Below are 26,116 nucleotides of genomic sequence, written 5' to 3' on the forward strand. Positions count from 1 at the left end.
TGATTATCTTCGATTTCTTTTTTGTCCACGAAGTTACTCCTTTTCTGGAGGGACTGGAGGTTGGGCCACACCCAGCGGTGTTCAGTGGTCACTGCTGGTGCTCGGAGGGTCCTATGTGGTTCTAGGGATCAAATGGGGATTGGCTACATGCATGGCAAACGCCTTAACTCCTGTATTAAATCTCCAGCCCCATGATGCTACTTTAATATTGGTATCCTTCGACCTTTTTTTTTTTTTTTTGCTTTTTGGGTCACACCTGGCGATGCACAGGGGTTACTCCTGGCTCTGCACTCAGGAATTACCCCTGGCCATGCTCACGGGACCATATGGGATGCTGGGATTTGAATCCGGGTCGGCCGCGTGCAAGGCAAACGCCCTACCCGCTGTGCTATCTCTCCAGCCCCTCCTTCCACCTTTTTGTACCCGCAGACCAACACCTGTCAGCATACCGGCCCTCGGACTGGCAGTTATAATCTCTGCGATAGGACACTGGTTTTTATCTTTTTCTATACCTTCAGACTGGCACCTCTGCATGGACTGGTTATTGAAGACTGCTGCTTTTTATTTTTTAGGTGTTATTTTTCTTTTTGCAGTTGTTGGGAAAGAACAGGGAAAGAAAAATATTTTTTTGGTTTTTGTTTTGCTAGGTCAGCCTGAGTTTACTAAATAACCCATGCCCAGAGGTGTTTGCTGGCTTGAAATTTGAGCCCAGCAATAAACTTGTTTTGAGTTGTTTTCAGTATTGAAATTCTGAAATGTAAACATTAGGAATTTGAAGTTTTATCACCATTTTCTTTGGAAACATTTTTATTCTGAAATTAAAAAAAATAATTCCCCACCCCCTTTTTAAAAATTGAATTACCATGAGATACAGTTACAAAGCTTTCGTGTTTGAGTTTCAGTCACATAATGATCGAACACCCCTCCCTCCAGCAGTATACTGTATTCCACCACCAGTGTCCCCAAGTACCCTCCCCATCTCATCCCACCTGCCTCTGTGGCAGACAATTTCCTTCTTACTCTCTTCTTTGGGGCATCATGGTTTGCAATACAGATAATGAGAGGCCATCATGTTTGGTTCTTTGTCTACTTTCAGCACACATATCCCATCCCGATCGATCCCTCTAACCATCATTGACTTAGTGGTCCCTTCTCTATCCCAACTGCCTTCTCCCTATTCTGGAAATTTCTTAATGTTGGTATTATGTTCAGTCCTTTGTTAAGTAGGAAAAAACTAGCCTCACCATGTTTTGCCTGAGATCAACCAAATCTGCTAGAAGCTGAGATATAACCAGACTATCTGACAGGGTGCTCATCCAAGTCTTTTAGATACATTAGGGTCAGATCAGCGCTTTAGCAAATAGTTCCTTTACCGATTGCTTCTCCAGGTTATTTCCCCTGTTTAATGGAGTCAGACCAATCTCCCTGCGACTCCCACGAATGCTCCCATCTTGGACTCTTGTGCTGACCGATCTCATAACAGCTGCCAGGAATTTGAGAGGGATGGTCATGATCCCCTCAGTCTTACCTGGCTCAGAAATACAGGTTTTTTTCAGCTTGTCCTCATGCCATGTATTCTTCAGATCCTAGACTAACAGGCTCGTTTCACGTTCATTTGTAATTCATCTTCTCATAAGACGTGATACTCTGAACTCCGCAGGGTTTGTTTAGTGTTATTTGATCAGTAAAAACTACAGGTATTGTCATACAGTGCTTAAAAAGCCTGAACCCTGGAGAAGAGTTTAGATCTCATCTATTGGACTAGATGAGATCTAAACTTGTAGATTTGCTGCCTCCATGAAGTAACTGAGATTAAGTGAGGACGCAGAGCTCTGTTGGCAGTAAAGATGGAACTGGTTTTCAGGTTTCCAGATAACTAATGTCTCCTATAATACGGCCTTTTTTTTTTTTTTCTTTTTGGGTCACACCCAGCAATGCACAGGGGTTACTTCTGACCCATACACTCAGGAATTACTCCTGGTGGTGCTCTGGGACCATATGGGATGCTGGGAATCGAACCCAGGTCAGCCGCGTGTAAGGCAAACACCCTACCCGCTGTGCTATCGTTCCAGCCCCACGACCTTTCTTTTTGTTCCTTGAATTCACTACACTGAATATAATCTATTTTTATTTACTTATTTTTGGCTTTTTGGGTTACACCTGGTGATGCACAGGGGTTACTCCTGGCTCTGCACTCAGGAATTACTCCTGGAGGTTCTTGGGGGACCATGTGGGATGCTGGGAATCGAACCCGGGTAGGCCATGTGCAAAGCAAATACCCTAACTGCTGTACTATCACTTCAGCCCCTGAATATAAACTATTTAGTAGGATTCCGTGAGATCAGGGTTGGGCAATGTATTCTCACAGCCAGGTTCAAACAGGTGCTCAGTTTATGATCCACCCTGAAAGAGTTCTATAATTCAGGTCTTCTCCAGGTTATATTCAGGTAAATTTTGGGTACCTCATAAAGAACTTTACATGAATTCCTTTTAGTTCCAGTTTCTCCTATACCCTAGTTCCCGTCATGCATTTGGGACCAGAGCTATGGTACAATTGGTAGGATGCTTGCCTTCCACACAGCCAGCGTAGGTTCGATCCCCCAACACCTCATCTAGTCCCCTGAGTACCACCAGGAGTGACTTCTGAGCACAGACCCAGGAGCAAGCTCTAAGCACTGCCAGGTATGGGCCCCTCTCCACCAAAAAGAAAGATGGCTGCCTACATACAAGGTAGTATTTCATGTTGATGCCAGTGATTTATGTCAGGTAGAGAGGAGAGAGACGGCCACTTTCTCTCAGTCCACCTCTGCCGTCCCAGGACAGGCCAGGAAGGCTAGGACTGATAAAATCTGTGATGAGCCCTTGAGCGGCACAGATCTTGAGTCCTGCCAGCCCACTGGGTAGCTGTCAAGCCACACGTGATGTCCATGTGTTCTGCCTGGCGTGGGAGTTAATCCATGCCACCTGATTTCTTGGGGGGACCGTGGAGTCAGGCTGGAGCCAGGAATTGCTCTTTGCAGGACAGGAAAGTCCATGCTAGGCCTTAACTTGGGCCTTCTGGGTCCTTGTCTTTCTCTCAGTTAGGAATGTCAGGAGAAGACGAGAAAGGGAGAGGGAGAAGTGGAGAACACAGGGGCTTCTCCAAGGGAAACACAACCCAACATTAGGTTTGAGAGCACTAAGGTACACATCTCAAGGCGGGGGGGGGGGGGGGGGAGATGTGGGCAACACATGTAGTCAGGCACCATATGCACTTTTCCATGACGTGTGGACCCAAGCAGCGCCTGGGTGTAGGCAGCATATCTGTGTGCTTCTTTTGTTCAAGTTGACTTTTATAAGGTTTTTCCAATCTGCCGTATTTGGGGCTTTCCACCCATGTAAGAGTCTGTCTGTTGCTAGGGTAGTTGCCAAGGGGGTAGAGTTAGGGTTGGTTGATGATCTTAGAAATTCCATTCCGTGGCCTTTGCTCCTGTTGGAGCTTCTCTCCAAGGGTGGGGTCCAGCCTTATCTGGGTCTGGTGGCACTGTAGCACTGTTGTCCCATTGTTCATCGATTTGCTCCAGTGGGCACCAGTAACGTCTCCATTGTGAGACTTGTTAACTGTTTTTGGCATATCGAATACGCCATGGGTAGCTTGTCAGGCTCTGCCGTGCGGGTGGGATATTCTTGGTAGGTTGCCGGGCTCTCTGAGAGGGACGGAGGAATTGAACCCGGGTCGGCTGCGTGCAAGGCAAACGCCCTACCCTCTGTGCTATCGTTCCAGCCCAGGTCTGTTGGCACCAGATAAAAGTCTTATCAGGCCTTAGTTCCTGTGTCCACAAGGTGGACTTTTTGCAGCCTTAGGGCTCAGTTGGTTTTATACTTCCCAAGGAATCCCATTGCCATGGAGAACCTTCCCAGTCTACCTGCCTGCTTCATCACCCCCTAGAGATTTTACTACCTTACATCTTTAAGAGGAAAATGGCCAAAGGACAGTCTTCTCCCTGAGAAAGTGGGTGGCGGAACAAGTGGATGTCAGGTGTAGCTTGACAGCTGTCTAGTGGGGCTGGCAGGACTTGAGGTCCATGCTGTGCAGGGGCTCAAGGAAGACTTTATCAGTCCTAGCCTTCCAGCTGATCCCTGAGTGGCTGAGTTGGATCAGGAGGAAGTGGCCATCTCTCTCCTGTCTCCCCGGGGTGGAGGTGCACCGGCGTCAATATCTTGGTCTTTTTTTGTTTCGTTTTTGTATTTTGGGCCATATCTGGCAATGCTCAGGGATTCCTCCTGCCTCTGCGCTCACCGGCAGTGCTCAGGGGATCATAAGAGATGCTGGGGACAGAACCCAGGTTGGCAGCTTGCAAGGCAAGCACCCTCCCTGCTGTACTATCGCTCCAGCCCCATGACCTGGTGTCTTGATGTGCTTCCGTTGCCTCTTGTAGTTTATTTAATAACTTAACCCTTCCCCATTCATTTAGACTCACCGATGATTATACCCAAGAAACCTTTTTTTTTGCCTCCTTTCCTCATCAGCAGGCTTGAGTAGATGCCCCTCCTGTATCTTCTCTACATGCCCTCAGCATACTTTTTCCTGGAACACTGTTTCCGGCATTATTTCCTTGTATATATTGTATCCTTGTTTTTGTGCGGCTGACTGCTTTGCCCCCAGGGCCTCTTCAGTTTAGATCAACAAGTTTACAAATGATGCAAAGTGTTGGGTGGGGTATATCCTTTGAGCATAGATAGATTGTAGCAGTTACCTTTTGCCACAAATATGCCGGCTAACATAGTACACTCCCAGTAGCTTCCAATCAAGCCATACATTGTCGCGCTTGTATGTCTCCAGATCAACTGCCGTTTGATGTCTTTTACCTGGGCTAGACTTAGTTTTCTTTTTTTTTTTAATTTTTATTTTTTTGCTTTTTGGGTCACACCTGGCGATGCACAGGGGTCACTCCTGGCTCTGCACTCAGGAATTACCCCTGGCGATGCTCAGGGGACCATATTGGGATACTGGGAATCGAACCCGGGTCGGCCGCGTGCAAGGCAAACGCTCTACCCACTGTGCTATTGCTCCAGCCCTAGACTTAGTTTTCTTAAGGCACCCTCAGGTGGTGGGATTTAGGTCTCTCCGTTACTGGTCACTGTGATTTTATTACTGGACTCCAGTCAACGTAGTAGCAGCTCCCCGAAGCATATCCCTGTTCTGGCAGATACCGAAGCTTTTTAGAAACTGTCAGAAGACTATTTAAATTTCTCACAGTGCAAGTGTGTATGTCTGACATAGTCTAACAGAGTGCTTCTCCTTGATCATGTATACCGTGAATATCAGTACAAGTTCGGTGGGTTAAGCAGCAGGGGAGGATTTTTCTTTATCTTTTATTATGACCCTTGTTAATACTGGCCTAAGAGAACCCTTTGCGACCCTGCTTTTAGGCGGCGGTGGTGCTGTGTATGGATGTGAGCTCCGCCATGGGTGATTCCTTCGAGGGTGAAGAGTCCTCGTTTGAACTCGCAAAGAAGGTGATAACCATGTTTGTCCAGCGACAGGTAAGTTGCGGACAGGTCTTTCGCTTACAACCTGTCTTTACTCCTTGTTGTGTTCTCACAAGATACCGGCCTTTTTACAGTGTTCAGCCTCAGGTTTGGGGGGGAATCAGAAGTTTGTTTTATGTATTCTTACATACAGCTTTGGCTATCATTAGAGCCTGGTTTATTTTTTGCTTTGTTTTGATTTTTGGTGTATTCAATATGCCAAATACAGTAACAATAACGGGTCTCATTCCCTTGATCCTGAATGAAGCCTCCAGTCATTGAGAAAAACGAGTAAGGAGAGGCTGCTAAAATCTCAGGGCTAGGACGAATGGAGACGTTACTGGGCCCGCTCAAGCACATCGATGATCAACGGGATGACAGTGATACAGTGATACAGTGATTTGATTTTGGTGTTGGGGCCACATCCATATTTGCTCAGGGGCCACACCTAGCTCTGTGCTCTGGGGACCAGATGTGGTGCTGGGGATCAAACACAGGTCAGCCACACACAAGTTCCTTAACCCTGTACTATCTCTTCGACTTTTAGAGGAAATGTAAGGTATAGTAGCTAAAGACAGATGGTGAGGGTTTGACCTTTTGCTCTACCATGTCATTACTAAATGATCTTCACTTCCTGGGGCTGGAGCGATAGTACAGCAGGTAGGGCGTTTGCCTTGCACGTGGCCTACCCAGGTTCGATTCCCAGCATCCCATATGGTCCCCTGAGCACCGCCGGGAGTGATTCCTAAGTGCAAAACCAGGAGTAACTCCTAGGCATCACCGGGTGTGACCCAAAAAGCAAATAAATAAATAGATAAAAATTAAAAAAATAAAATAAAAACAATCTTCATATCCCTTACATTCTCTATGCCTATTCCAGCTATCCTTTTGCTGGTAATAAGTGATCCCCAAACTTAGTGTCTTAAAGGACATTTTTCAGAAAGTACTGCCTTGGGTCTGTGGGATAATTAAGTGGCTCCATTGGGTGATTCTATGCGTAGCCTGGGATTGCCACGGGAGAGCCGCTGGTTCTGAGAAGGAGTGGCTCTAGCAGATACCCTGAAAGAACTCCTCTGTGGCACTTTATTGACCTAGCTTCAGAAATCCAAGGAAGTCATTTCTCAGCTTTCTATCAGGCAGGCGAGTATGGTAGTCCTGGGAAGCGGGAAGAAGACTTGAATTAGGAAATAGCTTGGAAAGAAGGCAGCAGGGGGGAAGGAATGTCTGGTGTCCAGCCATAGTTATCACATATGGTGGCTCAACCACTGTGCCTCAGTGTCCCGTGTATGAAGTGAAAGAACACAGTAATCTTTCCCAGATGACTGCTGTTGTTGTTTCTTGGTAGAATAAAATAGTTAATGTAAGTAAACCATAGAACAGTATTTGAAGTGCTGTGTATACTCTTAAGAGAGAGAGAGAGTCTCTTGCCCGCACGCCTGGCTGTCTTCCCTGGGGCCCCTTGGAGGGGATGGGCTCCAGCCTCCCTCCCTACCCCGAGCAGAACTCCCGGCGGCCGAAGACCTCCGGAGCCTAGCCCCAGACATGCTCAAGGCCCCTTTCCACACGTTCGGACGAGCCTCATGCATGAAGGAACCGGCAGAGGAACCCAGGTGTGTGGGACCTGGGGCTGAGACCTCCAAGCCTGCTGGGATCGGGACTGGGCCTCCTCCGCCCAGATTTCCCATCTCCCAGCAGCTAGGCGGTCACACCCAGGGACTGCCCTCGGCACCGGATGATACCATCCATGGCCACCATCCAGAGACTTGAAAGCAAGCTCCCAGAAGCTTGATATAAGATATAAGATATCCAGGGGCTGGAGCAATAGCACAGCGGGTAGGGCATTTGTCTTGCACGCGGCCAACCCGGCTTCGATTCCCAGCATCCCATATGGTTCCCCGAGCACTGCCAGGAGTAATTCCTGAGTGCAGAGCCAGGAGCAATCCCTGTGCATCACCAGGTGTGACCCAAAAAGCAAAATATATATATATATATATATATATATATATATATATATATACACAAGATATCTTATAGCCTACTTCTCCCTCCAGAGAACCTGGCAAACTACTGGGAGTTTCCTGCCCACATGGGAAAGCCTGGCAAACTCCTCGTGGTATATTCATATGCCCAAACCAGTAAGAAGCTGGGTCTCATTCCCCTGACCCTGAAAGAACCTCCAATGCTGCATCGTTGGGAAGGATGAGTAGAGAGAGGCTTCTAAAATCTCAGAGCTAGGACAAATGGAGACGTTACTGAGACCACTCGAGAAATTTGACGATCAGCGGGATGATGATGATGATGATGATGATGTGTATACTCTAGGCTGAAGTGATAGCACAGCGGGTAGGGCACTTGCCTTGCATTCAGCCAACCCGGGTTCAATTCCTCTGCCCCACTTGGAGAGCCTGGCAAGCTACTGAGAGTATCCCGCCTACACTGCAGAGCCTGGCAAGCTCCCCGTGGTGTATTCGATATACCAAAAACAGTAGCAACAAGTCTCACAATGAAGACGTTACTGGTGCCTGCTCAAGCAAATTGATGAACAACGGGATGACAGTGATGATGACAGTGTATACTCTATCAGGATTAACAGTTACTGTTACTATTACTATTTCTATCCCTGCTGCCTGGGCTGTCTGCTACCTTTGCCTATGAAGATTTGCTTTATTCCTGGGCTAATGCTGCCCTTGGAAACTCTGCTCCTTCTTCTGGGCTCTGCCTTTTCCCTGGACACTCCTATCTCCCACCTGCCATCCTAGATTTTAACATGTTCTGGTGACCTGAATCCCTAGTGTGTCCCAGAGGAAGATAATGCCATTCTTAATTGTTGTTATCTGAGTTAACTATATTCAAGCAGTGCTGCTGTATCCCAGAGTAGTAAATATAGACTGTGTCTATAGTATATATGTATTATATTATATGAAGTAGCATTGCACTGCACTGTCGTCCCGTCGTTCATCGATTTGCTCAAGCGGGCACCAGTAACGTCTCTAACAAGTTGTGAGACTTGTTACTGTTTTGGGCGTATCAAATACGCCACGGGTAGCTTGCCAGGCTCTGCCATACGGGCAGGATACTCAGTAGCTTGCTGGGCTCTCCGAGAGGGATGGAGGAATCGAACCCGGGTCAGCCATGTGTAAGGCAAACGCCCTACCCATTGTGCTATCACTCCAGTTCATTATACGTAGTACACATACAAATATATATATGTTTACTGATTTATTTTCTTAAAGCGAAATGTGCTCCCAGTTTTTATTTTTGACTTGCTCTCTTCCATGGAAATCTGAGTGTGTCCGGAAGGGAGATCCAGTCTGTGCTGTTCTCACCCAAAGGGGATTTGGATGAGATTTCCTTGCCTGAAAATTAAAAATGAGTTCTTGTTCAAGAGACAGAATTTTTAGCTGACTGCCCGTCTCGTGTGCTAGACACGCTTGAGCAGTAGCAGCTGGGCCGTTTCCCCATGTTCAAGTGGCACCTGAGGCTGGAGTTGTTAACAGACGGGGGAATTTCACACACCAGACACAGGTGAAGAGTGGCAGACTCCGTGCTCGCTGCACATGGCGTTCCCTCGTCGGCTGTGAAAGGTTTCTGCAAATAAGTAGGTGCTAACAGGGCTGCCTTTGGTGTTTTGTTTTTACATTTTATTATGAAGAGTTTAGTAAGAGACAAAACACAGGACTAGCATAACAGAAAGCAATTTCCCCATTGTCCAGGACTGTATAATCCTGGTCTTATTTATCTGATTTCTTTTTCTTAAAAAAATGTTGGGGCTGGAGCCATAGCTCAGTGGGAAGGGCATTTGCCTAGCACGCAGCAGACCTGGGTTCGATCCCCAGCATCCCATATGGCCCCCCTGAGCATGTAAATTCACAAAATAATCCTCAGGGGCTGGTGCTGGACATGTGTGTGCGTTCGGTGGCCCTGAGCTGCCTCCCCACCTCCCCAGGGCTCCCCAACAGAGACACAGAGAGACGGGGAGACGGGGAGGTTGGGGACCACATTCTGATGGTGAAAGCGGCCTGTTTAATGCAGAGTTGCTAGCATACTTATAGAACACCTGAAGGGGGGTTGAGGTAAGGACAGGTGTGATTGGTCATTTACATAGATGAATATTTGGCACAGGGAATTCTCTTGGGGAGATCAACTCAAGAAGACACTCTGTCTCCCAGGGACAACTACATTGCTTTTACCTTTCTGTCTAGTTGTATTAATTATCAATACTTGCGGTTGTTTGGATAAATACAGTAAGAGACAAAGATCCCAACACTTAGTTCTCTGGGCTCTGAGAGCAAGCAAGGCTTTTACCGTAAATCCCAGACTAAGTCCTCAGGCTAGTTCAATCTGTCCTTCCCCATGGGGGTCCTGTCTCTTAGGTTGTAACAGTTTGCATCAAGACCATGCATTTATGCTTTCTAGAGTAATTCCTGGGGATGGAGCCAGGAGTCACCTCTGTGCATCGCCAGGTGTGACTCAAAAAGAAAAAAACAAATTAAATTAAGAAAATGTTGCTCCCAAGAGCTAGGAGAGGGATGGAGGCAGTTGCCTAGTATCCCATGGAACCTGTTCCTTTCTTTCTTTTATAAATAATTTATTATTTTTTTAATTGAATCACAGTGAGATACACAGTTACAAAGTTGTTCATGATTGGGTTTCAGTCATATAATGGTCCAACACCCACCCGTCTCTTTACCAGTGTAGATTTCCCACCACCAATGTCCCCACTTTCCCTCCTACCCCTCCACCTCTATGGCAGGTACTTCTCTCTCTCTCTTTCTTTCTCTCTCTCTCTCTCTCTCTCTCTCTCTCTCTCTCTCTCTCTCTCTTTCTACTTCCCTCTTCCCCACTCCCCCACCCCGCCACACACACACATACACACACACACACACACACACACACACACACACCCCACCCCCCACTCCCCTTTTGGGCGTTATGGTTTGCAGTACAGACCCTGAAAGGCTATCAGGAATATCCCTTTACCTACTTTCAGCATTCAGTGCCTGTCCAGACCATTCATTTCCAAATAATATTGTCATACTGGCCTCTTCTCTGTCCTAATTGCCCTTGCCCCCTCCCCCACACACACTTGTGGTAAGCTTCTAACCATTAACCAGTTTTTCTGGCCCTGCTTTTCCCTGGCCTTGAATATTAGTCTCATACTGTTTTTTTTTTTTTCATATCCCACAAGTGAGTATAGTCATTCTATATCTGTCCCTCTCCTTCTGACTGACTTCACTCAGCATGATAATCTCCATGTCCGTCCATTTGTTAGCAAATTTCATGGCTTCGTTTTCCCTAACAGCTGTGTAGTATTCCATTCTGTAGATGTACCACAGTTTCTTGATCCAGTCCTCCATTCTCAGGCATACAAGTTGTTTCCAGATTCTGGCTGTTGTATTCTGGCTCTTTGTAGAAAAGGAAAACCAGTCCCAGGCCTTACCTAGGCCTTCTGGGTCCTTGTCTTTCTCTCAGAAAAGGATGTCAAAAGGAGGGAGGGAGGGAGGGAGGGATCTAGGGAGGGAGGGAGGAAGGAACAAAGAGAGAGGAAAGAGCTACAATGAATATAGAAATATAGAAGTACAGATGGGGATGCTGGAGTGATAGCACAGCAGGTAGGGCATTTGCCTTTCACGCGACTGACCGGGTTCGATTCTCAGCATCCCATATGGTCCCCTGAGCACTGCCAGGAGTAATTCTTTAGTGCAGAGCCAGGAGTAACCCCTGTGCATTGCCAAGTGTGACCCAAAAAGAAAAAAAAAAAGAGAAGTACAGATGGCATTTCTGCTTTGTGTTTTGGGCCTCCACAGTATGTTCACTGGGTCAAATGGGAGCTCAATTTCTAGGTTTTTTGAGGACTGTCCAAATGGTTTAGCCTGTTTCTGCCCTCGGCACCTGAGCACTCCCAGCAGCCACATTGAGCACCCTGGCTAGGAATAGCTCCTTCGGGCTGCTCCCCCACAGTGTCATCGATAAACTTGAGGTCTCTGTGTATTCTGTCCCAACCTTCTTATTCCTTCCCTTTTTCTCAGAGCCCCCTTAGTTTTTACCCTGAGTATTTTATGCTTTGGGGCATAATCATCATTTCTTAATAATGTAAGACTCTAGGGTAAAGCTCTTAAAAATTTATTATTACTTTCCCATTGATCGTTGAATTTCTCGAGCGGTCTCAGCAACCTCTCCATTCGTCCTATCCCTGAGATTTTATGAGCCTCTCTCTACTTGGCCTTCCCAACGATGCCGCGTTGGAGGCTCTTTCAGGGTCAGGGGAATGAAACCCAGCTTGTTATTGGCTTTGACATATGAATACACCATGGGAAGCTTGTGAGGTTCTCCCATGTGGGCAGGAAACTCTCAGCAGCTTGCCAGTTTCTCCCAGAGGGAGAAGTAGGCTACAAGATGTCGCTTCTGGGAGCTTTTAAGTCTCTGGATGTTGGCCGTTGATGGGATTACACACACCTGGGTTCCTCTGCCGGTACCTTTATGCATGAGGCCTGTCCAAACGTGTGGAGAGGGGCCTTGAGCATGGCTGTGGCTAGGTTCCGGCGTTCTTCAGTGGCCAGGAGCTCTGCTCGGGGTGGGGAGGGCAGCTGGAGCCCATCCCCTCCGAGGGGCCCCGGGGAAGACAGCCAGGCACTCGGGCAAGAGACTCTAAAAATTTACATGATGATTAAAAGGTACATGTAACTTCCTCTTAACCTTGTATCTTTGAGATTTGTTCATGTTAATAAATGCATAATCTGGTGGTTAGTGAAGGCCGGACGCCCAGATTGGGTGGTCTCAGGCTGCTTCCCCATCTGGGGCAGCCCAGGTCATGGGGCAGACGAAGGAGGAAGGGAAGGTCAAGCCGGTAGGTTGATCAGTTGCTGTTTATCCCATTCTCCCCATGTGCCTGTTCAGTCTCTCTGAGCTCCCCATTCTTTTTTTTTTTAATTTTTTATCAGAGAATCACTGTGATATACAGTTACAAACATATGAACTTATGTGTTTGCACTTCGTACAGTGATCGTTGACCCATCCCTCCACCAGGGCTCCCCATTCTAGTCTCACACTGCCCCTCATTCCCGTCTCCTCCTGTCTCTCCTGCTGGTCTCTCCACGCTCCCTCTCACAGCCTGGGCTCTCTCTCCACATGCCTGCTCCTGTATTCTTCTTCTACACTCTTCTCCCTCTGTCCCCCTTGCTAGTCTCTTCGTGCTCCATCTTGCTGCCCTGCTCCCTCCCTCATCTCTTTCCAGTTCTCTCATCTCTCTCCAACTCCCCAGCACTGGCGCTATACCCAGTCCAGTAGCAAAATCAGCGTAAGACAGCCCTTCCTGACTGCCCATCAGGCTCAGGGGCAGAAGCACCACCTAGGGTTGTTCCTCTTCTCTTTAGTCCAATAACTTAATTAACATCTTAATTAACCTCTTCATTCTACTTCTTAATATTAGTTATTTTGTATGGACACAGTAAGAAATAAATTGAGCTTGTAGGGTGGCTCTCCTGGGAACATCTTGCCACAGACTCAGACTACAGTGCTCAGGCTGGATTAATCAACCCTAGCAGAGTCCGAATCTACTTATTACTTTTGGGATCATGAGAGAATTTGTCCATGACCATGTTCTTAACTTATAGTTAAATTTTATGGCACTTTGGCCAGGCCCATTGCGGTGCCAGGGTAGCACATAGCTCACTGCTTGCCCTGGGTTCATCCAGTCCCTCATCGGGACCCGCTTTTGGGGTGCTAGGAAGGAAGGGCAGCTGAGGCTTAAGTTGAGAGAACAGATGTCTAGGAGGTAAACATCATTCAGAGTCAGTTAGCTCCCAAGTTACAAAAGCATAGCAGTAACTGTCTTCTTGTGTCCATACAAAAAGGACATTGCTCTGAATTAACTATGCAAAGGATTTAAGGAGAAGATAAAAACAATATTTGCAGGTTTACAGAGCACAAAGAAAGAGGTTACAAATAAACACAGAGGAATGGGAGCACTGTGATGGGAGTAACCCAATAAACCTAAGCTCCCTGTGGCAAGGCAGAAAGGACAAACCAATGTTATCCTACAGATAAACATCGTTTAAATTGATGTTTTTTTCTTGCTGGAGTGTTGCAAAGTATATTCTGCCACATGTTCTTCATCCTTGAAGATGACAGTTTATTTCTAATTTTGTCTTGTTACAAACAGTGCTAAAGAGAACTTTTCCTGTCCCTCGTCTTCTTGCCCCAATTTGCAAGGAGTATGTGTTCCTGTAAATCGGAGTTGATGATGTTCAAGTATGAACCAACAGTGTTTTTCCAACATGGAAAATTTGAATCTTAGATAGTGACCCCATAAATGCACACTATATTTTTTTTGTCAAACTGCCCATAATTATTTTTTTCAAACTGCCCATAGTTATTTTTTCTTTTGAGAGAAAGAGTCTGAGTTGACTGGAAATCAACAGCAGCTAATCAGTTCCCGTCTCCCAACATTAAATTGTACTGACATGGAGATGGACCCAAAGTCAGCATAAGATTACCTTCAGCCAAATATAAAATGGTGCCTATCAGGATGGCAGGCTGAGTTGGGGAGGGCGGGTAGGAGAGGGAACCTGGGGACCCCGGTGGAGGGAAGTTGACACTGGTGGCAGGATCATTGCTGGGACATTGAGTGTCTAAAGCCCAACGATGAATAACTTTGTATACCATGGTCCTTCAGTGAAATAAGCTAAAAAAGTTAAGCAACAACACAAAAAGTAAATGATGGAATCGTATAACCTGCCACTCAGTGGATTGAATTAGAGGGTACTGGGTTGAGTGACGTCAGTCAGGAGGCAAGGGACAGTTACAGAATGATCTTGCTCCTGTGTGCTATGTAAGGAAACAGTAAGTGAGCAATACCAGAAGCCTCAGAACTGCAGGAACCTTCTAGAGAACTCAGCTTCACCGGGAGTTGAGAGGAGGAGAGATGGGAGGGGCCTTGGGGACATTGGCCGAGGGAAGAAACACTCTGGTGTTGGAACTACACATGCACCAGACGGTCACCAACAGTCTTGTAAACCATAGTGCCGCAATAAAAATGGGGAAAATAATTTTTTTTAAAAATGTCAGCTTTAATTCTAGGGTTTGTCTTTGACCCAGGGGCCAGTTGTTGAGAATGGACTGTGGACCTATTACAGGGAGGGATAGTTGTTTTTCTAGGGGGTACCTTGTGACTTTTTTTTTTTTTACTTTTTGAGTCACACCCAGCAGTGCATAGGGGTTACTGCTGGCTTTGCACTCAGGAATTAGCCCTGGGGGTACTCAGGGGAACCATATGGGATGCTGGAAATCTGAATCCGAGTCAGCCGCATGCAAGGCAAATGCCCTACCCGCTTTGCTATTGCTCCAGCCCACCTCATCACTTTTGACCTCTTGCTCTTCCCATTCTCCTCTAGGTGTTTGCAGAGAGCAAGGATGAAGTGGCGTTAGTCCTTTTCGGGACAGATGGCACTAAGAATGCCCTTGCCGGGGACGATCAGTATCAGAACATCACAGTGCACAGACATCTCATGCTCCCAGATTTCGACTTGCTGGACGACCTTGAAAACAAAATCCAGCCAGGTTCTCAGCATGCTGACTGTATCCTTTTCAGCCCAAGGAGACCCCTTGAGAAATTTTTTGGTTTTGTCTGGGGGGGCCACACCTAGCAGTGCTCAGGGCTGACTCCTGGCTCTGCACTCAGGCATTCACTCCTGGCAGGCTTGGGGGGGGGCATACCGGGTACTGGGGATTGAACCTGGGTCAACCAGGGCCAAGGCAAGGATCTTACCCGTTGTCCTAACTTCTTAACCCCTGAGGAATTTTTCTTAATCTGGGGAATTTTAATCTAGTTTGGTGAGGCTCCCTAAGAATTCAAATTTTGAGAACATAGATCTTTTTGGTTTTGAAAACATGACATGAGCTTGAGTGTAAAATTTATCGGAGTGGACTTGATACCTAATCTAGGCACTGGCCCCTTCTCCACACTAGTGACATTGAGAGGTTGAAGGGCATTGGACAGTGAGGATAAAATTTGGACAGAGAATTTAGTGATGTGATTTAGAATTTAGAAAAATTTGGATATAGAGTTATTTTTTTTTCTTGTAAGTAAAAGTACAGCATTAACATTCTCCATGCTTCTTGGAAGTAAGGCATTTTGGTGCCAAAACTCAAACTTGTATCCAGAGGGAAGGTTTTATTTCTCCTGCAGATGCTCAGATTGTAATGGGTTACTCATTTTTCTAAGCAATCAGCCTCTCCAAATTCACTGCTGTGTTGGGAGTGAATTAAAAATACTCCCTTAGGGTTCACTTTCTACTTAAGAATAGTTGAATTGTTAAAAAAAAAAATAGGGATACTGTAAAACGGCATATATTTTTTTTTTCTAAATGGAGTATGTTAGTTGACCTTGGTTTATTTTTTCTGGTTATGTAATATTTGTGAGTATGTATATATGTATATATACATATATATATATATATATACACACACATATGATAATAAAATCAACTTCAGAAGGGCAGGTACTTTTGATTCATCACACAGTCATCCCAGTGTTGTTTAATTTCCAGCATTGTGACCCTCCCCAGAGAAAAGTTGCTTGTTGTTTGGGGTAACGGGACCATCTGGGGCATCTTCTACCCTTAACTAGCTGAGTCGTGGATGCTCTCATCGTGTGCATGGATTTGATTCAGCAAGAAACAGTGTAAGTGTCTCTACTGAAGAGAGCTGGGAATGAGCCTTTGTTGAAAAAGCAAAATTGTATGGGTGTATTCAGCGCCCATGGGGCTACACTAGTACATGACAGGGATGAATGGAGACCTTACTGGCGCCCGCTCGAGCAAATTGAAGATCAGCGGAAGGACAAGTGATACAAGTACTCAGTGTGTTGTTGATTTCCCTGTTCATCAAGCAGCATGTTTGTCTGACGAACTGAAGAAACATTGATAGAATTAAGTGATAGGGTTCAATTTCTCTTCTTTAAAAGTTTTAAGAGGAATGGTGATGTTGTGGGAATTTCTCTGCGGAAAAATACATCTTTGGCTGTTTGGGGGCCTTTTTTTTAATATAATTTTTTAAATTGAATCACAGCGAGATACAGTTATGAGGTTGGTCATGGTTGGTTGTCAGTTATATAATGTTCCAACACCCATCCCTTCACCTGTGTATATTTCCTACCACCAGTGTCCCCAGTCTCTTCCCTATCCCTCCATCGCCTACCTCCATGGCAGGCACTTTTTCTCTCCTCTCCTCTCCTCTCTCCTCCCTTCTTCTCTCTCCCTCTCCTCCCCACTTTTGGGGCATTATGGTTTGCGATACAGATACTGAAAAGTCATCATGTATGTTCAAGGGTTTAAGGACTTGAAAATGTTTATCTTTCGACATATCCCTCCATGCATATGTATTCCTCGACTATTTAATCGTGCTATTCTCTCTCTCTTTACATCACATGTAAAATCTTGCCACGGACCCTCTAAGTAGAAGCTGGCCGTGGTGTCTGGCTATCAGGCTAACGTCGTAGAGCCCCGTGAGAGTGCTAGACTGTGTTCTGCCTGTGTGGAGGCGAGCCCAAAGCATAAGGACCACCCCTTTAAAGTGAGAATTAGGCCGCCAGGAGCGTAACGGATGCACAAGGCTTCCAAGTTTTATCCAAGTTGTTACAAGTATGAGTTACATTGTGTTTCTAGTGGGCCCAGAGCTGGGCGCCTACACGTATGTGAGCTTCCGGTCTGAGCATCCGGTTGTGTTTGTTCACCGTGTCCAGCTTCACTCCTTAGCAGCGCTCTGCTCACTGGCCAAGTACATTTGAATTCGTGGGGACTAATACAGGAGAAAGGTTTCTTAACGTGCGGACTCTGTCTCTTCAGCGGAAAGAAGTTTGAGAAGAGGCATATTGAAGTCTTCACTGACCTCAGCAGCCCGTTCAGCAAAGATCAACTGGAGACGGTCATCGAGAACTTGAAGAAATCTGGCATCTCCCTGCAGTTCTTGTAAGACCTTTGGGGTAATGTTTGTAGACGGATCCCTAAGTGCAGTGAGTGGGACCCCTGCGCACAATACTTGATTCTCAGGAGTTAGTTCACCCCTCCCTCTCTCCCTCTCCCTCTCTCTCTTTCTCTCTCTCTCCACCTCCCTCTCTCCCCCTCCCTCTCTCTCCCCCTCCTCTCTCTCCCTCTCTCCCTCCCTTTCCTCTCTCTCCCTCTCTCTCATCCCCTCTCCACCTCCCTCTCTACCCCTCCCTCTCTCCCTACCCTCTCTCCCTCCCCTTCCTCTCACCCCCCTCTCTCTCCCTTTCTCCCTCTCCCTTTCTCCCTCCCCTTCCTCTCTCTCTCCCTCTCTCTCCCCCCTCTCTCCCCACCCTCTTTCTCTCCTTCTCTCCTTCCCCTTCCTCTCTCTCACCCTCTCTCTCACCCCACTCCCTTCCTCCCCCTCTCCCCCTCCCCACCCTCTCTCTCTTCACTCCCTCTCTCTCTCCCTCTCTACTGCCCTCCCTGACTGTCCGCTCTCCCTCCCCCGCTCTCTCCCTCCCCATCCCTCTCTTTTACCTGCTTTCTCCCTCCCTCCGTCTCTTCCTCCCTCCCCTCCCCACACCCCCAGTCAGAATCAGAATCAGTCAGGTGAGTGAACTCAGCAAACAACCACAGATTACTCTCAGTGTGGCGAGGATGCTCCTGAATGGTGGTCCAAGGATGAAGGTCACAGTGAGACCCAGGAATTTAGCTCAGCAGTAGATGTTTTATTCACTATTCCTTTTTGAAATTTTGGAATTTCTGTGGGGGGAGGCGGGTGGAGACCATGGTATTGCTGAGGAGCACAGTGAAGAGCACAGTGAAAAGCACAGTGAAGACCTGATGAGGTCCAGGGGAATCATATGTGATGCTGGGAGTGAGCCCGCGTTGGCTGCCTTCAAGACAAACACCCGTTCCTGTCTCTCCAGCCTCTTGTTTCTCTGCTCTTAAAGTCTTCAAGTGTTGAAGACTTAGAGGGTTCTTTGGAGGATGTTGAGTTCACTTCTTGATTACATAGAGGAATTTGACCAGATAGTTTCCAGATTGATAGTGTCTTTTCTCAAACAGCTCGAGGAACTTGTGTTTTGCAGAGTGGCGTAGAGAAGAATGTCAACCAGGGAATCATTTTAAATACATTTAAACACATACTCTCATTTCCACAGTGGGTAGGGTGTTTGCCTTGCACGAGGCCAACCCGGATTTGATTCCTCTGTCCCTCTCGGAGAGCCCAGCAAGCTACCGAGAGTATCCCGCCCACATGGCAGAGCCTGGCAAGCTACTCGTGGTGTATTCAACATGCCAAAAAACAGTAACAACAAGTCTCACAATGGAGACGTTACTGGTGCCCGCTCAAGCAAATAGATGAACAACGGGAGGACAGTGCTACAGTGCTACATAAAATATCTTTCACTTTCATGTCTGTAGAGGTCAGAAACAAATTTTGTGAGAAATGTATCTTACAGTTTGCAGAGGCAAGCCTCTCTTCCCTCCCCACCCTAATATCTTGAATTTCCTCTCCAATTATTTGCTTTATCTTATATACTAAGAGGTAATATATAAGGTAGTATCTTTTTGCTACACTAATCCTTCCTTCCTGCTGCATCTGAAACCTACTTTTTCTTCTGATCTTGGTAAAAGCCGAGTCTTTTTTCATGGGGTGGTAAATTATTAGTTTTCTGGGGACATTCATTTTTTATTTTATTTTTCTAAAAGGGAGCCTCCAGCTCAGAGTGGAAAGTGGCCACTGCCTTCTTTGAAACGCCTGCCACGGGGAATGAAGAACCTCTCTTGCATGCATGCGCCTCTTAAAGGCTGCCGAGTGTCGCTCCTTTCTGTAGAAATGAAGTAAAAAACAGTTCAAGCTTATGCGTTCTAAGACCAAGTGCTTTTCAAGTGACACTTCGTACTGAGCTAATGTTCTCTCGGTGCTTCCAAAAGCCAGCTCAGCTTCTGTTCCCTGGTCCTGATCTCTGGATGCCTTTACATGCTTGGTGCCTGCTAGACTTCTGTCAGCGTCACTGGGGAGGGCTGTGTGTGTTTGTAGGGACGGTGCCATACTGTGTGTTGAAAAGGGATCCTCCTTCTCCTCTACTTGTTCTTTAACTGGTTGTGCTTTCTTTCTTGGGTAATATGCTTTCCTCCTGTGCTACAAATCTCCTGTGTGCAAAGTAAAACTTGGCACGCAAAGTTTTGGTATTATTGTTTTGTGCATTTCACATGTCTGTCTGTCTGTCATCCTGTTGCTCATCCATTTGTTCGAGCGGGCACCAGTAACTTCTCTCATTGAGAGACTTATTGTTACTGTTTTTGGCATATCCAATACGCACGGGTAGCTTGCCAGGCTCTGCCGAGTGGGCTCGATACTCTCGGTAGCTTGCTGGGCTCTCCGAGACGGGCGGAGGAATCGAACTCGGGTCGGCCGCGTGAAAGGCGAACACCCAACCGCTATGCTATCGCTCCAGCCCTATTTCACGTATAACTGATGATTTTAATTTAGTGTTTACCACAGTGGGTAATACTGCACCCCAAATCCACCCCCCTTCCCTTGCAGGGGTGCTAGAATGATGTGGGGGGTGATAGACTTGAGTGCAATGGGAGGGCCCTTTATATTCATTTATTTTCATTTAAAGAAGGCAGATTTCCGGGGGGACACTGAGTGAATTTTTTCCTGCAAAAGGGGGTGTTTGGGAACCTTTGTTTCAGTTGGACTAAAAAGAGAAGAACAGACCAAAGAAGCACTTTATTTTGAGCTTACAACTGTTTCTTGGACCTAGTTCTCATTTCTTCTACTGACTCAGGGAAAGTTTATTTCTAATCCAAATCAGGGTAGAAAAGCACCTGTTGTTATAACCTCCTTTCCCAAGATAAACTCCCGACTCTTTCCTTTTCTTGTCATTTCCCTGTTGGATCCCCGAGGGACCATCCGCTACTCCCTGGACACTCTACCTGGTGGCCGTGCAGGACATGTGACTCTGCCGTGGTGAATACAGAAGCAATTTAAACAGCGTCCTTAACTAGAGCAAGTAAAATGCTAGACAAGGATTGTTAAACTCATCTTTTACCTAGCGTTGACCAACCGGAAATGTTGAGTGAATCGAACAGGCTGCTGAAATCAGCACTTCCGGTTTCTAGGGACAAAGAGATGAGATAAATCGCAGTGGAAAGAATCTTGCCTCTCCTGTCAGCTGGGGCTGAGCCACTGCTCCAGCCATCACCACCTTGTATTAGTAGTTTGTTTCTTTTGGGTTTGGGGGACACACTTTGTGGTGTTTAGGTGCCATTCCTGTCTCCGCATTTAGGGATCCCTCTTGGCAGCACTTTGGGATGCTGAGGCTTCAAACCAGAGTCAGCTGAATGCAAGGCAAGCTCATGTATTATCTTTCCTGCCCCTTAGCTGTGCAGTTTTGTGCAAATGATTCCATCTTTGTGAGCTTTGGTTTCTTTTTTAGAAAACAGTGGTAGAAATCTCTATACACCAATATGAGGATTCAAGGAGAATTTTTTTTCATGTGAAAACTGTTACAAAGTGTCATTAGGTTATTATGAAATGTGCTTGGTTGGCTTATTTTTCAATTTGTACAATTATTAGGGAGTATTCCCATGACTGGTAAGCTCAATCTAGTTTTAGTCTAATTTCAGTCAAACAATTGGAGTGAGACACAGAAACAAAATTGCTTTCACTTATTTCTAACAATTAATGATTTCTGTGTAGAAATCCTGTGTCAGCCAGAAGAATAGCATTATTTGAGTTCTAAGTATTTAGTTGGTGGTCTTTTATTTAATATTTATAATAACCTTGAAAGTTGTTTTTTCCTCTGAAAGGAAGTACAAGGTAAAAACATTCTCTGCTTGAGGAGAGTAAAACGACTTTTTTGCCAGTGACTGAGCATCCCAGAGAGGCCTTCGGGAGAGAAGGAGCTTCAGATCTCCGGGAGAGTAGCCCTGGGCACAGTCATCAGTTCTCCAGTTCCCCTTATATCGCTGCTGCCCGGACAAGTGGTCAGTAGGAGAACACAGGGCCAGCGTGCGCAGGCCTGCCCGGGACGAGCTGCCACTGGCCGCTGTACTCATTGGAAGGCCAGACGGAGAGAGAAAGAAGTGACAGACTGAATGTGGCCAGTTGACTTCAGCCAACGCCGATGGCAAACCCCTGGCTGGCTTTCGCCGGATGCTGTAGTGGGCACAGATGTTCAGGGTCTCACCCTCAAGCTATCAACGCTGAAAACCAGGGACTGGGGAGCCAACGGCCGAATTCAGTAAAAGATTGAAGTTAGGAAACAGAAAGGGCAAAAGACGAAGGCAGGGAAGCACCCAGGTTATGGGAGATGGGAGGAGTTTCCTAAATAGGATTCCCCCTTGAAGGATTTTCAGTGGGTCTGTGTTTAATTTTTGTCTCTCTAGAATGCCCTTCACCACTCTCTAGGGAGCATTCCTTCTTTTTTTTTCATTTTTCTTTCTTCTTTTTTGTTTTTTTCCTTTTTTGGTACCATACCCAACTATATTCAGGTACTCAGGGACTACTCTAGGGTTTGTGCTGTTCAGGAATTACTCTTGGTGATGCTTAGGGGATTGTATGGGGTGCTAGGGATGCAACTGGGGTCAGTTGTGTGCAAGGCACTATATAGATATAGATAACATGTGGATAACACAAGAGTTAATAGTTCAAAGTGTGAAAAAACAAAGTCGTAGAACACCTTTTCTAATCTTCTATCTCCCCAGCCCTCTTCCTCCTAAACTTTTCCTCTCTTGACGTGAATGAGGGCTGATGGGTTTTTATTTTCAAATCCGACAGTAGAGGTCTAAATGCTCTCGGATGCTTAGTGTGGGTCTGTATTCAGAGGAAGTCAGTCTGAGCGACTGAAGCCAGCATAGAGGCAAACGAAGACCAAAGAGAGGAAAGGAGAGGTCCAGGGAGTGGCGTGATCTCTGGGTGGGTGACACTCTAGCCTACTCCTCCAAGATCGTGTGCACCTTGCCCTTGCCATGATTTGATTATGTAACTCAAGTTCTGCCAGTGGAATATTGCTTAAGGTAGATTAAGTACCACTGGACAGATGAGAAATTCGAAGCATGGAATGTTTTCCTGACAAGCCCATTCTCTTCTGGCTAGTGAGTGAGTTGCAGGATTGGAATCCCCTTTTGGACTTGGCTTCTGAGCGGGGTCTTAGCCGTGTATTTGAATGAGAAATCTGCGGCTCTCTCTCACCGCCCGCGTTCGGGCGGTCTCGGCCCAATTCCCCACCCTGGATGGCCGATGCCAAGGGTGGGTGAAGGAGGAAATGAGGGCCAGGCTGATTGGTGATCTTGGCCTTTCATTCCATTCTTCCCCGCGCCTGCCCCAGTCTCCCTGAGCTCCTCATTCTAGACTCCTGTCTTCCTCGCTAGTTTCTCCAGGCTCTGACTCACCATCCTGCTCTCTGGCAAGTTTTCACCCTCCAAACTTGGCGGTAGCAGCCACACCCCTGTCCTGGTAGCACAGTCAACTTATGAAAGCCCTTCCTGCAGCCAGGAGATCAGCTCAAGGGCCAAATACCACCTAGGGAGTTTTCTCCTTCCCTTCGTCCAGTAACCGTGTAAACATTCATCTTAATTCTACTTATTAATATTAGTCATTTTGTATGGACACAGAAAGAGATATATTATAGCTTGTAGGGTGGCTCTCCTGAGGACATCTCGCTATAGATCCCAGACTACAGTGTTCAGGCCAGATTAACCTTTCCTAACCCTAGCAGGGTCCTAATTTAGTTGTTACTTTCTGGGTCCTGAAAGAATTTGTCCATGACCATGCTCTTAACTTATAGTTAAGTATTATAGTGCGGTGGCCTGGCCCATTTTGATGCCTGGGTAGCTCACAGCTTGCTCTGAGTCCATCCAGTCCCTCTTTGGGACCCTGCTCTTGGGGTGCTAAGAAGTAAGGGCAACTGAAGCTTAAGTCGAGAAAACAGATGCCCAGGAGTGAATATTATTTGGAGTCAATTAACTCCCAACTTAGAAAAACATAGCATTAACTGTCTCCTTGTATCTGTACAAAATAGGACATTGCTCTCAGTTAGCTATGCAAAGGACATAAGGAGGCGAGAAAAGCAATGTTTATAAGTTAACAGAGTCTGGTTGGGAGATAAAGAGATTGATCTGTTGGGGAAGCAGCACAAAGAAAGAGGTTACAGATAAACACAGAGGAATGGGAGTGCCTTGGAAGCACTGTGATGGGAGTAACCCAGTAAACCTAAGCTCCCTGTGACAAGGCAGAAAGGACAAACCAATGTTATCCTACACTTAACCACTTTGCCTTCCAATAGCCTGCCTTTCGCCGTTGGCAAGGAAGATGGAACAGGGGACAGAGGAGATGGTGACTTCGCCTCAGCCCATCATAGACCCTCATTTCCTCTGAAGGGAATTACCGAGCAGCAGAAAGAAGGAATTCGGACCGTGAAAAAAATAATGACGTCTTTAGAAGGTGAAGAGGGGCTGGAGGAAATTTATTCCTTCAGGTAAGAAGTGAAACTCCGGTTTTTCACAAATTTTAATAGTAACTATAAATTTCTCTTGATTAAGCACCTCCCACAGCTCTTTTTCTGGGCCACGGTTGATTGAATTTGTTCTTTTACATATACTCTGATGATGATGATGATGATGATGATGATGATGATGATGATGATGATGATGATGATGTTGTTGATGATTAAAGAAATGCTCCCAAGCCTCTAGTCCTTTTTGCAGTTTATACGGTTGGCACCAACTTCTTACTTATACCCAGGACAGTCAAGTCCATAATGTTTGGAAACATATAGCTAACATGAGAGTTAGTGGTTCAAAATGTGAAAACTGAAGTCATAGGTTTCCTCTTTATGCCATGGGATCCTTCTTTTTCAGACACTTACACCCACCCCAGTTTTTAATTATAGACATAAGTGGTGTTATATCTGAGACATGTAATATTCTCCTGTCCTCTGATTTAAGTTTTAGGAGTCTGCCCATGATACTATAGTAATTTAAAAATCAGCTGTGGTCACAAAACAGTTTGATCAGGGGGAAAAAAAATTAAAAAGTAAAACCAAATACAAATACCCTAAATGAGAAAAATTTATAACCTACTTCGTTTATGTGGTTTTTCAGGCATTTTACATTTAAAAATTTTTTTTTAATTTTTAATTTTTTATTAGTGAATCACCGTGAGGTACAGTTATAGTCTTATGAACTTTCATGCTTGCGTTTCAGTCATACAATGGTTGAGTACCCATCTCTCCACCAGTGCCCATTTTCCACCACCGATGGTCCCAGCATCCCTCCCACCACCCTAGCCCCATCCCTTCCACTCCTTCTTAAATCACTTTGTTTGCTCTGTGCTCAGAAATCACTCCTGGGAGGGTTCAGGGGACAGTATTTGGTGCCTGGGATCAAACCCAGGTCACTTTGTGTGCAAAAAAAGTTCAAGGGAAGATTTGATATATTTGAATATATCTCTGGCCCTTTGAGGAGCCTTCCCCTCACCCCCCAGCTTTTTTGGTCATACTTGGCAATGCACAGGAATTACTCCTGGCTTTGCACTCAGGAATTACTCCTAGTGGTGCTTGGAGGACCCTAGGGGATGCTGGGGATAGAACCCAGGGCGGCCACTTGCAAGGCAAACGCCCTACCCTCTTGTACTACTGCTCCAGTCCCTTGAAGAGCCTTTTTAGCAATAAAGAAACCCCTCTCCCTCAACCATCCAGTTAAAAACCATAAACCCATGGGAGTGACTTTCTCCTGTATTTATCTCAGTTTTGTTTGAGATTAGACTACATTTCCTTTGCACAGAGAACCAGAGAGGGATAAAAATTTCATCTTGAACAGTATGTGCTTAAAAGGTGTGGTCTGATAAGAGTGGAGGCAGTTCTTTACCGTATAGTGTGATTTATGTACTACAGATTTTCACAGATAGTATTACTTGATGCTCCTGAATTCGTTTCAGTTTATTCACATACAAAATAAACTTTAAGCAACGTTCTTAAATAAAGATTCAACAGTTAGTGTTTTGTCATTAGCTTCAGTACATTTCTGTTCAAATTCCTTCTCATAGTATTCCCCCAGCCCTCACATACACACAATTCCCTCGTCCCTGTTTTTAAATTTTTGTTTTTGTTTTTGTTTTCTGGGACATGCCCAGGGCTTACTTCAGGATCTGTGCTCAGGAATTACTTCTAGTGGTACTGGAGGACCATACGTGGTGCCAGGAATTGAACCCAGGTCAGCCATGTCCAAGGTGAACAGCTTACCCACTATATTATTACTCCAGCCCCTGGAGTCATACTTCAGAATTATTTCTGGTGAGGACCCAGCGGGAGTTCAGGGGTTAGTTAAGGTATTTACCCTGCATGCGGCTGACCCCAGTTCAATCCCCTGAGCACCACAGGGAATGATCTCTCAGCATAGGCTAGGAGTAAGCCCAGAGTACAGCTGGGTATGACCCAAATACATCTCTACCCTCCCACCCCCGAAAAGAATTTCTGGTGATTGTAATTGGCAGGCAGTATATTCCGATTGTCTAAGTACAAACACTTGAAAAATTACAGATAATTGGGGAAATTCATCTGCAGTTTCTCAGCGGGTGCTAAAGAAATCAATGAGGAATCTTGTTCAAT

General features: G+C 46.0%; 1 protein-coding gene across 1 annotated transcript in view; it reads left to right on the top strand.

Moving 5' to 3' along the window:
* XRCC5 (X-ray repair cross complementing 5) overlaps positions 1–26,116 on the top strand; it is a 119,395-nt gene that overhangs the window by 1,926 nt on the left and 91,353 nt on the right. Inside the window, exons 2-6 of the mRNA XM_055121576.1 lie at positions 5,413–5,526; positions 14,904–15,087; positions 16,144–16,192; positions 17,355–17,477; positions 23,795–23,986. Coding sequence (XP_054977551.1) covers positions 5,413–5,526; positions 14,904–15,087; positions 16,144–16,192; positions 17,355–17,477; positions 23,795–23,986 — 662 coding nt within the window. The remainder of the gene's footprint in view (positions 1–5,412; positions 5,527–14,903; positions 15,088–16,143; positions 16,193–17,354; positions 17,478–23,794; positions 23,987–26,116) is intronic.

This window comes from Sorex araneus, chromosome X (genome assembly GCF_027595985.1).
Source record: "Sorex araneus isolate mSorAra2 chromosome X, mSorAra2.pri, whole genome shotgun sequence".
In the NCBI taxonomy this organism is placed as follows: Eukaryota; Metazoa; Chordata; class Mammalia; order Eulipotyphla; family Soricidae; genus Sorex; species Sorex araneus.